Consider the following 14,119-nt stretch of genomic DNA (forward strand, 5'->3'; position numbering starts at 1 on the left):
TCAGTGGAACGAGTCTCTGGAGTAAAGGATTTTCCCAGTAGCCCACTCTAATTAGACTTGACTAGAAAATTGGTGAAAATTTTTTGAGTTAAAAAAAAAACAGAGAAAAGCTAAATGGTTCGGCAGAGCTTTTCAGCACCAAATTATCTCAAGTGCGCTAGTAAAGATCAAGGTTTATGTCTGGGGTAAGTGGAAGGGAATATTTTTCTTTTGTCCCCATGGGAATTAAACTATATTCCAGAAAATCTCAGTAGTGGAAATTGTTGGAGACATAAATACATAACAATATGGCATAGTAGGCAAACCTCTGAATTGGGAGTCAGGAGACCTGAGTTCTAGTCTCAGTTCTTCCATTAACATTTGTGAGACTCTGGGGAAATCACTTAATTGTTTTACTGGTAACTTGGTTCAGAAAAGGCCCAAAAGCAACAAATGCAGCAGATGCTAATTAAGCTCTAGATAATCAAACATGAAAAAAGATACTGATCTTGACATCAGGAAGCATATCATCTTAAATTGGTTAATGTAAAGGGAGAATTACATATTTCTATCTGTTTTTAAAATGACTTTAAAAATGACTGAGTTTCTATATCATTTATAATCTCTTTTAAATTTTCTATTGTTTTTGTTCAGTTTCTTTACTTCTCTAATTTTTCAATTTTTGAAGCAACCAGGTGGTTCAGTGGAGAGAGATCTGTATCTGAAATCAAGAAGAACTGAGTTCAAATTAACTTTAGACCCTTACTGGGGGAACATCCTTGACAAGTCATTTTAGCTCAGTTTCTTCATCTGTAAAATGATAACAAAAGCATTTACTTAACATGGTGGCTGGCATATAGCAAGCACTATGTAAATGTTAGTCATTGTTGTTGTATAAGAAATTACAAATGTGGAAGCCCCTTTCTGGGTATCAGTTTGCATTCCCATAATATTAAGGGGACAAATTAGTTGATTTTCAATATTTCTTTTAAAAATCCAATTTTTAAAAGCAATAATAGCTTTTTATTTTCCAAAATATATGCAAAGATAATTTTCAACATTAACCCTTGTGTTCCATGTTTTTCTCTCTCCCTCCTCACTTCCCTCTTCCCCTAAACAGCAAGTAATCCTATATATATATATATATATATACACACACACACACACACATACACACACACACACACACACACACACACATACATACATACAATTCTTCCAAACATTTTCCCATACTTATCATCTTGCACAAGAAAATAAGGTCAAAAGGAGAAAAATGATAAAGAAAAAAACAGACAAGCAAATATAATAACAAAAAGGTTAAAATACTATGTTGTGATCCACAATTAGTCCCCCTAGTTCTCCCTCTGGATGCAGATGGCTTCCTCCATCACAAGTCTATTAGAATTTGCCTGAATTGCCTCATTGTTGAAAAGAGCCAAACCTATCACAATTGATCATCATATAATCTTAGTTGTTGTTGTATACAATGTTCCCTTGCTTCTACCCACCTCACTGAGCATCAGTTCATGTAAGTCTTTCCTGGATTTTCTGAAATCATCCTGCTCATCATTTCTTATAGAACTATAACAATACATTTTGACCACAACATTCATCATCCAGTTTGTGGTTCACTATTCTTTCTATCTAGATCATTGTCACAGAAAACATAACTCCTTCATCGTGAGTTTGTGCCAGTTGAATTTTTTTCTCTAAAAACTTCAAACCTTAAAGGGGAGTTTCCATCCAAAGTGGAAGAAAGATCATCAAAAATGTCATGCCTTAGTCTCCTCATCTCTGAAATGGAGACATTGAACTAGATAATCTTTAAGGTTTCTTCCAGTTTTAGATCCTATAATCCTGTGGTTTTAGAATCTATTTCATAGGGGAAAGAAAATTAGCATTTATATAAAGTGCCTACCATACACCAGAATTTTACCAATATTATTTCATTTGATATTTACAATCCTGGGACGTGGATGTTATTTTTATTCCCGTTAGAGATAACTGGGGCAAAAGAATAAGCGTTCAATTCTTCCTGATTATAAACCAGAGCTCTGTCCACTGTCATTCACCTGCTTTTACTTAATGCTGAAAAATACATCCATCATAGGTCCTACAAGTTTTCTGTGCCAACTTTTAAAAACAGCAATCTCAATCAATATTGCTAGTAATCCCCAGCTCCTTCTCAATTCATAGAAAGCTCTATTCCTGAGTTCTACAAACAAGAACAGAACTTCATTAATATCTGAATATCTGAAGCAACCAAGGTTCAAGGCATTTACCTTGTATGCATTGGGGAAGAAAATGAGGATCTGATTCCCTTCTGGAGCTAGGGAAGCTTCAGTACCAAATGGTACCACACCAAATGGAACCAAATGGAAAAAGCTCTGGACTTGGAACCAAGAGGCAAAAGAGTGAACTCTAACTTCAATAGTTAGTAGCTGTGTGATCTTGAGTAAATCAATTTAATCTCTCTGAATTTTGTCTCATTTATAATCAAACAACAAGCCCATGTGTTAGGCAATGAGCATATAAGTGAAAAGGGGCACAATTTCTACTCTCATTAAACTTATTGCTTACTGGAGAGACATAATATATTCTCAAGCAAGTATGACACACATGGGGAAGGAGAAAGGAATGTACATTTATATAGTCCTACTATGCTCAGGCTTTGTAATGAGCTCTTTTACAGATTAATATCTCCTGACCATGGTCCTAACTATGTGTTTTAGGAAAAAATGAAGGCCAGAAAAATTTCAATTTGAGGAAATCAATGAAGATTCCATGGAAGAAGACAGCAGCTGATTTGAAGAAAGGCAATAACAAGAGAGAGAGAGAGAGTTCTTTCCAGGTATAGCAAATGGCTTATATGAAATTATAGAGAAGGGGAAGGAAGGACAACAAAACAGCCAGGTAATCAGAACTAATGCAAAGTGTGCAATGAGGATACTACTAATGTTGCTGGTGCTGTTAGTCTTTTTTTTTTTGTTTCTTTGTTTCTTGTCCACCTCTTTTTCCTCTTCTCTTCTTCCTCTTCCTTCTTCTTTTTCTCCTCCTCCTCCTGCTCCTCCCCCTCCTTTCTTTCCCCCTTCCTTTTCCCCCTCCTTTTTCTCCTCCTCCTACTACCACTACTATTACTGTGCCCACTATTACCACCACTACTACTACTGCTGTTGCTATTGTTGCTGCTGCTATTACTACTGCTGCTGCTACTACTGCTACTACTATTACTACTGCTGTTGCTACTGCTTCTACTTTTAACACAACTTCTGCTGAAAATGCTATTACCACTGCTGCTGCTATTGTTTCTATTATTGCTTCTATTATTACTACTACTGCTGCTGCTGCTCCTGCTAATACCACTATTGCTGTTGCTACTGCTGCTTCTATTACCACTGCTGCTGCTGCTCGAACTGTTTCTGCTCCTATTACTATTATTACTACTACTAGAACTACTACTACTTTTGCTGCTGCTGCTAATACTAAGGCTGCTACACTACTATTACCACTACTGCTGCTGCTGCTGCTATTACTACCACCACCACCACCACTACCACTATCACCTCCACCACTATTACCTCTACAAGCCAAACTTACTTCCATCCTACAGGAAAGAGGCTTCTTTCTGAGATAAGCTCAGTGAGTAGAGTAATTTTACAGATGAAGAAATGAGACTCAGAATAAACGTGCTAAAAGTCACAAAATTAGTAAGTGCTACCATCAACTTTCAAATCCAAGTCTCTCCTTAAAACAAAGATAGGGCTTTTTGTTTCTCTGTAAAAGGGCATAACTTTATTTCTCTTCATATAAGATATTATTTTTAATGGGAGTAAGAGTACAGAAAAACAGAATTCAGATTGTGTGTGTTGTGCATGTGTGCATTTATACTATGAAAAAGATTATTGTTGTTCAGGCATGCCCAGTAACTCTTTGTGAGCTTGTTTAGGATTTTCTTGACAAAGACACTGGAGTCATTTGCCATTACCTTCTCCAGCTTATTTTTATAGAACTAAGGGAAACAAAGTTAATTGAAGAATTCAAGGTTACATAGCTAATTAGGGCCACCCAGAGATGACTGAGGCCAGGTACCCATAAATGCTACTTTTTGTCCCTGGATGATTGGAGCTGGAATGGATGAAGAGAAAGATGATTGGTCCCTAGAATATAGACTCTACTATGAAGTGAAAAACACAGGTATCAAAAAGTTTCTTTGACTTCATTGGATCCTTAAGATGGTAATGAAATTAATCAAAATGATTAGGAGGACAAACAAGGACACTGAAGAGAATCCAAAAGAAAAGTCTCATATCATTGATGTGGATCACATGGGAACTACAAAAGAAAAGGACATACCTTGTGCTTGTCTGTGGGGAAAGATGGGATGGGATATCAGAGCCTGAGGAGACAGCATAGTCTAGGTGGTCATCATAGTTTGCTATGCCTCTGTTATGATTTTTTTGGGTAGTATCAACAAGTGATAAAACTGTGTTGATTCAGAGATTAGAGGAATCAGTCTCTTTCTTATGATCATGCTTCAGAGAAGCAGAAAACAGGAAAAGAAATTGAAAAGGAGGAGATTGGGAAAGAGAAAAATGGTGAGAGAAAAGTTGTTTGTTCTTTGTTCTCAAAGAGGACGATACCCAATAGAACTCATGTACTTGGAAGTGGGTACATTATTTTAACAACAATCATGTATATATTAGAGAGTAGATTCTAGAATCACAGAAGTTGTCAAAAAACTCAAAGAATATTCAATAATAGTCCATGCCTGAGCAGATATTCCTTTCACAATATATCTAGCAACTGATCATTTAAATTCCCTTTATGTTCACCATAATAAATGATATGATCAGACATAGTGTATTTCAGAATAGTAAGTGCAATTGTAGAAAATGATAATATGTGGGAACTTATATGTTGGAATTTGTTATTTTTTCTGTCTTAATAACTCTCTATTTCAAATCTTCATGGAGTTTCAGATGCTGCTGTGCAGTTCATGGATTTTTTCAGTGCATCTTTGAAATCCTTATTCCGTAGGGTGTAAATGATGGGGTTTAGCAGAGGTGTGACAAAGGTATAGACCAAGGCAAGCTGCCGATCATCATCCTCTGAGGTGCTGGACTTAGGACGCATATAGACCAGGATGCCACAGCCATACTGCAGTAGGACCACAGAGAGATGGGAGGAGCAGGTAGAAAATGCTTTCCGGCGCCCCTCTGCAGACTGAATTCGCAGAATAGTGTTGGCGATAAAGATATAGGAAATGGAGATGAGCACAAAGGGCACAGTCAGAACAAAGATGCCCATAACAAATAGAACAGCTTGTGGCACTCGAATGTCACCACAGGCCAGACGTAAGACAGGTGGGGCATCACAGAAGAAGTGGTTGATCTCTAGGCGATGACCACAGAAGGGAACAGTGAAGATCAATATTGTGAGTTGCAGATTAAGGTAAACAGCCAAGCCCAGGGAGGCAGCCATGAGCTGGATACATCGCTTCTGGGTCATGATGAGGGTATAGTGCAGGGGATGGCAGATGGCCACATAGCGGTCATATGCCATGACGGCCAATAAGAAACAGTCGGTACCACCAAGGGTACAAAACACAAACATCTGAGCTGCACAGCCAGCCAATGGGATGGGCTTTTGAGACTCAAAGATATTGGAGAGCATCAGTGGTACCACAGCAGTGGTGTAACAGATCTCTACGAGGGACAGATTGGACAGAAAAAAGTACATGGGGGTACGGAGGGATGTATGGGTATATACAGCCCAGATTATAGCGGTGTTACCACAGAGGGTCATTATGTAAAGAAGGAGGAAGAAGCAGAAGAGGAGGGCCTGGATCTTGGGGGAGGTAGTGAACACTCGGAACACAAACTCTGTAGTAGCAGACTGGTTAAGATGGAAAGTATTGGGAGAAGACATTTCATCTGCTAAAGAGAAGTACAAAATTAAAGTGAATTACCAGTAACTGCTTAGATTAAATAAGAAAACATTTTATTCTTAGAATAATAGAATCATAGAAATATGGTGATTTGAAGACCTTTAAAAGATGACTTGGCAAATCTCTTCATTTCTATATCTTTTAGTATTCTTATCTACATAACATTGGGATTAAAAATTTAATGTTTAAGATCTCCTCTAGGATGAATATTCTATATTATACATTCTAGTTTCTTTTCCAGTACCAATATACTATATATTTTGTGCGGTGTGTAAGAAGCATAAGGAGGCCAGTTGTACTAGAGGCCAGTAAGATTTAAGATAGGAAATATAAGAAGAAAATATATTATAAAGGATTTAAAAATTCTAACAGAGGATTTTATATTTCATCTTGTGTTTTATAAGGAGCTGAAAGAGTTAAGTGAGTAGGTGTGGAAAGATTAGGTTTAGACATGAATTTTAGCACAATCATTTTGACAGCTGAGTACAGGATGAAATGAAGTGATGAAAGACTCAGGTTGCAAAGATGAAGCATCAGCCTTTTGCAATAGTCCAGATATGAGGTGGTAAGAACCTGACCCAAAATGAGGCCGTATGAGATGAGAAGAAAGAGATTGTCCTAGAGATGCTATAAATTGTAACTATGATAGCCCTGGATAACTGATTGAAGATAAAATTTATCTTGCAACTTTGACATTCAATGTTTTAAAGTAATATTTGGCCCTGATGTTCTTCATCCCATGTTTGAAGATCCTTTCTAGTTCTTAATTCTACATTCAATGCAGGAGTCCTCAAACTTTGGTCTGAGGGCCAGATGCAGCAGTTGAAGATGATTATCCTCCTCACTCAGGACTATGAAGTTTCTTTATTTGAAGGCCCACAAACAAAGTTTTTGTTTTTAGTATAGTCTGGCCCTCCAACAGTCTGAGGGACAGTGAACTGGCCCCCTATTTAAAAAGTTTGAGGGCCCCTGTCTAGAGTCTCCTTTCAATTTGAGAGACATTTTATGGTCTCTTTCAACTCTGATATGCTTTAAGTATAACATTATCCCATCATTTCATAATGATCAATGAAATATGTAAACTGTCATAAGATCTTAGATTTAAGATGTTCAGGAATTCAGAAACCATCGAGTCTATCAAATTTAACAGATGAGGAAGCTAGGATTGAGAGAAGTTGTATGACTCACCTAAGTTTATTCAGCTAGTTTACCGAAGCAAGATTTGAACTCAGCTCTTGACTCCCACTCCAGTATGGTATCTATCACATCACTCATCTCTGGTATAGTACATGGATCCTAAAGAATTTTTTTCAAACACATATGATAATCTACATGGGCTCACACAGCTGGTAAACCTCAGAGGCATTCATTGTATCCAAGTCTTCTGGTCTATAAACCTAGCAGGTTTTTTTTCTTCAATAGTATTTAATTTTTCAAATACACGTGAAGATAGTTTTCAACATTCATTTCTGTAAGATTTTGTTAAACCCAACATGTTATCCACTGTTCCTTGCTGCTTCTCTATTTAATATTTTTAAAATATCAGTCATTTTGTTTTACCCTGATTTTCTTTCCTGGAGCTTATTATGTCTACCATCTAATGATGCTTATTGATATTTTTCTGTGAGCAACCTTCTTTACTTTATTTAGCTTTGATGGAAAGAATAAGTGAAAAATCTGTGTTCCAATTCCACTTCATCCCAGGTGACCCAGTCAACCTGCTTCCACTATCAGTCTTGGTTTCTTTATTTGTAAGATGAGGATAATGGTACTTGTAGCTTGCTGCCTACTCTAGATGCAGTTATGTCGTTCAGTAGCTAGAGTGCTGGGCTTGGACATTATGTAGAACTGTGTTCAAATCCTGTCCCAAATGTTTAGTAGCTGAGTGATACTGGGCCTGTTACTTGACCAATCTCTCTAAGTCTGTTTCCTCATATGCAAAAATAAGGATACTAATATTACCTCCTTCTTTTGTAACTGTGTCGTAATAAGGATCAAAATGAGATAACATATGTGAGCTTTGTAAACCTTAAAGAACTACATAATTATGATTTATGATGGTTTTGAGTATTCCCTAAAATATATATTTTGGGATGACTCTATAAGAGACTGACATCATGATGATATTTTCATGATTCATTAATACTCAATGAATTTTGAGTGAGCTTCATAATTATTCAAAAGGGGTAGCTTGATAGCCATGGGTCCAAAATGAATGAAAATGCATGTCTTTCAGACTGTTGATTTTTACAGATAATGAAATAAAAATTCATATAAGTAATCCCCCTGCCTAGGGTTACCTAGTTAATATATATTAGAACTTACATATAAACCAATGTCTCCTATCTCTTTGGCCAGTAATAATTCTACTATAACAAACCTTTAGTCATAGGATTAATTGGAGAGAACTCAAGTGAACAAAAAAATCTTTTCTAGATATTACTCAGAGATTTTACCAATAACCAAAATGCTACTTTTCCTAATTTACCTCCTCCTTTGGGAGTGCAACATTATATTCTGGAGATTAAAAGTAAATTAGCTCTTACCTGGCATAACCTCATCTGCAGGACAGCAACAATTTTAGAACTAATAGAAAGAAAAGAGCACATGATTACAGAAGAATTTTGGGCCTTTACAGGTCCTGTGCAACCCCCACAACTGAAATGTAAGAAGAGGAACAGGTGGATGAAAGAAAAAAAAGATATGAAAGGAGAAGAGAAGTTAGTAAAAATAATTACCAGTGATTATCACTTTGCCTAATAACTATAATGTTTACATTAAAATTTTCATGACCATCATGGAATTGAAAATATTACAGAAACTGAGAGCAGGAAGGGAAGGTAGGAGCTACATAACCCCTTCCCCCAGGATTAGAAATAGAATATCATATGCAATATTCTCCAAAATGGGTCCTCCATGCTTTGTTTGAAATCCTCCAATGTTAGTGAACCTACTATTTCCTGAATCAGCTCCTTCAATTTTGGCTTAGGTCAAATAATGATAAGGGTTTTGATTATATGGAAATGAACTCATTCTTTCTCCAATTTTTGCTTATTACTCCTTTTCTATCCTGAAGATAAAAAAGTCTAATTTTTTCCCAATAATAGTCCTTTAAATACTTAGAGAGCTAGTATCTCTCTTCCAAGTTGTTTAAAAGTATGTTAAAACCACTTATCTACCATTATAAACTTGCCTTTTGGTAGGCACTATGCTACTTACTTTCTCTGTGACATTGGACGAGCCAGTTCTCATACTTGAGATCCACTTATCTCCTCAGTAAAATGAGGTTTCATTTGGTCAAACCAAATATATTTTCTAACTCCAGTTCCCATGATCCTGGTGCCCTTCCCTCCATAAAATCTGCAAATAATGGATGGAAAGGTGCTCCTCCATTGTAAATTATGGACTTGAATCTCAGAACTGGGTTATGAACCAAATCCCATGAGAAACTGAGATTTTGACACTACACTAGTCTCATAAATATAAAATTGCTGGATAGATGCAAAGAATGAGAACAAAATTAAGGGCTAAGAGATACCTTTTAGTATTCAAAGCGTGGTCACATGGAATATAGATTTATTGTAGTTCATCCTAGAATCAGAACTTAGATAATATGGACTGAAATTGGAGAGAAACAGATTTGAATATTTGGAACTTGTATAGTTGTGTCCAACTCTTGTGACAGTGTATGAATACACACCAATATTGTCCATTCGGTTTTCTTTGTAAAAAATACTGTAGATAATTGCCATTTCCTTCTCCCATGGCTTATGGCAAAGAGAGATTAAGACATTTGCTTGGGATCACATGGTTAATAAGTGTCTGAAGGCAAATTTGAATTCGGGTCTTCCTGACCCTAGGCCCAGAGCTCTATCTAGTGGGCTACCTAGTTATCTCTGGAGAAATGTGTCTAATGCCATCACTAGAATGAGAGGAGGTAATTTGTAAAAAGAAAGAAATTTATACCTTAACTTTGCTATTATTTAGAGGGAATAGCAAGATGTACATGGTAGAGTTGTAATTTCATATGCTATCATCTTTTTGTTATAGTGTTTTATGGTCATCCTTATTTTATTCTGTGAATTGGAAATTAAATAAATGTAAAAACTTAAATATGTATATGCATGCATATATACATACACATATACATTTATATGTTTGGATATATGTATATTACATATATACATACATATATGTATGTATTTAAAAATAAGGCATAAGTGGCTAATGATCTGGATTAAAGGAGGGAGGAATTATATTAAAAAATGTTGGATCCATTGATGTATGACAACACAAGCATTTCTCTCATGATCAATTTACATCTGGTGATTTACTGTTGCTGAATTTTCAATTGTTTCACAGATGGAGACTCTTGTCCCAGCTAAACTCCTTAGCTGAACATATTTAATCACTAAATGAATATAGAAAATGCAAAAAAAAGGAGTTGAAAAAATTTCCTATTACTGAAGTCAAATTATATATCAAAAACTGGTGACCATTTTTGAGAGATTTTTTTTTCAAGAAGATTTCTGTTCATATATGTGTTACCTAAGATGATCTCTACATCCCTTTCTATAAAGAAGTCTGCATGATTCTATGAAGTAAAAGTGTTAAAAAAAAGAAGTAATAGTATGATTATTCCCAGTTTGAAGCTGCCTGGCAAATTCATAATATCAAATAACAAAGGAAAGCTCTTCAGTATCGAGATCTACTACTTTTATGCATAGAAGAAGAACATGAGGTCCAGATAAGTGTAATAATTATCCTGAGCTAATTTTAGTTGATGGGTCAAACTTAGGTTACCTTACATCCATTTCTTTCTTTCTTTCTTTCTTTCTTTCTTTCTTTCTTTCTTTCTTTCTTTCTTTCTTTCTTTCTTTCTTTCTTTCTTTCTTTCTTTCTTTCTTTCTTTCTTGTATAATTTCATATTTGAACAACTATATGGGGTCGGGATATTTTTCTTTGAAGTTCATATATCCCTATATATTCTATATCTCTGATTTGTGGACCATCAAATACATGTTGGGAAGATGACTCAAGCAAAGTACTACTGTAACTAAATTATTTTTAAAGTTAAAATATATTTTTATGTGCCTTTGGCTTTTTATTGCAGAGTCTACATTTTATAGGAATTGCATCCAAAAGTCATCGCTTGCCTTGTTTCTGTTGGGAGGGTGGGGTATCCATTGTAAATCGTGTATGTGCGTGTGTGTGTGTTTTTTGAGATGTATTAATATTTAGCATTATTTTTGTTTCTTCATCTATTATCACATAAGCGCATAGCACTGCAAGCAACAGGATCTCTCTCTCTCTCTCTCTCTCTCTCTCTCTCTCTCTCTCTCTCTCTCTCTTTCTTTCTCTCTCTCTCTCTCTTTTGGTGAGGCAATTGAGGTTAAGTGACTTGTATTGGGTCACATATCTTGTAAGTATTATGTGTCTGAAGCTGGATCTGCTGGTGCTCTATCCACTATGCCATCTAGTTGTCCCATCTTAATATCCATTTTAATATGCTGTTTGCAGTTGATCATGAGTGGTAAGTGTCTCTTTATGAAAAGAGCATTGAATAGTTAATCAAAACTATAATCCCAAACTAGTGATATGAACTCATACTTGAGATCCAGTTAACTCCTCGGTAAAATGAGGTTTCCTTTGGTCAAACCAAATATATCTTCTAATTCCAATTCCTGTGATCCTGGCTATTCTCAATACCCTTCTCTCCATAAAATCTGCAAATAATGGGTGGGAAGGTGTTCCTTTTTTTTGAGATTCCATTCACTGATGGAGTATTTTTCTCAATTTCATTGCCTATAAAATAAATGATATGTACTATATAATTCCTTCAGACCAGATGCTTAGGTAGACTTTCTCTTATAAAATACATGAGAAATAAAAGGCAGAAATTTAATTCTACTGATTAGTGAAATTTTCTTTGGGAAAAAGGAAGGCATTCTCTCCTTCTTTGGGAGACAATTACATCTTTGTGGAAAGAGTCAGGAAGCCAGGGTTATAATCTCAGATGTATCACTAATTAGTTGTATGAACTTAGACAAAGCATTTCTCTTTTCTGGTCCCCTGGGTTTTTGCCTAATGGATATACTAGATGACTACCGATATTTCTCCTAAAATTCTGTAATTTCATTACCCATATTCCTTCTGTTCTGTGTACTTATAAGCAATATAAACAGAATAGATTTGATGGGGCATGATGAGAGTTTGAACTATCATATAGAATCTTAGCTGTACCTTCCTAGTCCTGTCTATAGAACAGTAGTGACTTCCTTATGATGAACACTGTATAGAACATGGAATTCTATCCCTTCTCTACTAGTGGCTGTGTTTTTAGCATTGCTTAAACCCCATAGTGATTAATAACAGATATCCAGTCTCAGAATTTAATGGGAGCAACCTAATGTGAGAAGCTGTTCAGTTGTGTGCAATTCTTTATGACCCCATTGACCATTTGGTCCATGGAGTTTTCTTGGCAAAGATATTGGAATGGTTTGCCATTTCTTTCTCTAGTTTCCTAAAATCACACAGCTAGTAAAAATCTGTGGCCAAATTTGAATTCAGACCTTCCTGACTCTAGCATTCTATCCAGTGAGCCATCTCGCTGTCTCCTAACGTGAGAAGACAGAATTATAAAATGAAGGACATGTCCTTTTGTGTCTTGGACTTATTGATCAGTCAAGCTGATGAATCCCTTCTCAGAATATTATTTTCAATTGCTTACAAGAAAATATATTAAATTATAAAAAATTATACTGTCATACAGTTATCAAAATGTATTCTAAAAAATTGTAGAATCTTAGCTGTATCTTTCTAGTCCTGTCTATAGGACAGTGGTGACTTCCTTATAATAAACACTGTGTAGAACATGGAATTCTATCCCTTTTCTACTAGTGGCTGTGTTTTTATCATTGCTTAAACCCCATAGTGATTAATAACAGATAGCCAGTCTCAGAATTTAATGAGCGTAACCCAATGTAAGAAGCTGTTCAATTGTGTGCAGTTCTTTGTGACCCCATTGACCATTTGATCCATGGAGTTTTCTTGGCAAAGATACTATTTAAGAAAACCTGATATAGTGGAATGTTGTTGTTGGGAGTTCCTTTTCAAAGAATTTATGGGAAGACATGGGAAAAAATAACATAGGACTGGGGCAGGTAGGTGGAACAGTGGATAAAGTACCAGCCCTGAAGTTAGAAGGATCTGAGTTCAAATTTGGTCTCAAATACTTAATACTTCCTAGATGTATGACCCTGGGCAAGTTATTTAACCCCAATTGCCTCAGCAAAAATAATGACATAGGATTAAAAGATGTTGATGGGTGTGTCATTTATGCCTCTTCAGGTAATGTTATTCATACAAAAGATCAAGGATTCATTAACAGAACCTTTTAGGAGAAGATTTCTAAAATCTATCTTTAATGACCTATTAAACCAGATGGATTTTCTGCAAATTAAAGTTATAGAAGGGCTCTAAACCCTAACCAAAAGAGAAGTATTTTAATGAACTTTTGACTTATATATGCGTCCTCCCAAGGCAGACAAACTTTGATGTTTGCTGAGACTGTGGATTGTAAGGCTGCAGGAGATTAATTATAGCAGGGAATGATACGATTGATGTTACTTTGCTCACTGACTCTTGCATCTGATGAAATTATAACCTGATGAATGAAACTAGTCCAAAGTTTTCTCAAAAAGTTTTGTCTGGGTCTACCCTCGAGCTTATCAATTAATAGGTATATATTGCACCTTGCTATATAATGGTCAGTACAGTGCATTGTTCCATGGGAGATAAAGGGAACAAGAAGATCTGAATTTTACTCTTATTGATTCAGAATCATATAATATCTATGTTAATTTACTTGCCACATTTCAATCTATGATCTCATGATCCTGTGATGATGATTCATTTCCTTGAGGCAATTACAGAATTATTGCTACTTCTTCAGTCTACTAAATTCTGGGGTCCCAATTCATACAAATAAATGAAAAGAGCCAAATGGCATTGTCTTACCATCTTCCAGTGCATCTGACTCCATCAACAATCTAGAGAAAAATTTTGATGTGACGCTCACTTTTCTTCTGAGATCTTCCTTGGATAGTCCTTTTAAAGAACTCACCAATTCTTTCCTTCCTCTTTACTTTAGGTTAATTGCAAAGTATGGTGATTCTCAGAAAAGAGAGA

The 14,119-nt window shown here is 35.8% G+C and overlaps 1 protein-coding gene across 1 annotated transcript; it reads right to left on the reverse strand.

Moving 5' to 3' along the window:
• Positions 1-4,947: 4,947 nt before the first annotated feature.
• LOC127541911 (olfactory receptor 10Q1-like) lies at positions 4,948-5,910 on the reverse strand. The gene has a single exon (XM_051967238.1). It carries the CDS (start codon positions 5,908-5,910, stop codon positions 4,948-4,950), a length of 963 nt encoding a protein of 320 aa, XP_051823198.1.
• Between the last annotated feature and the right edge of the window lie 8,209 nt (positions 5,911-14,119).

This window comes from Antechinus flavipes, chromosome 6 (genome assembly GCF_016432865.1).
Source record: "Antechinus flavipes isolate AdamAnt ecotype Samford, QLD, Australia chromosome 6, AdamAnt_v2, whole genome shotgun sequence".
Classification (NCBI taxonomy): Eukaryota; Metazoa; Chordata; class Mammalia; order Dasyuromorphia; family Dasyuridae; genus Antechinus; species Antechinus flavipes.

Excerpts from the sequence above, each read along its gene's own strand:
- LOC127541911 (XM_051967238.1), bottom strand. The coding sequence starts at position 5,910 with ATGTCTTCTCCCAATACTTTCCATCTTAACCAGTCTGCTACTACAGAG.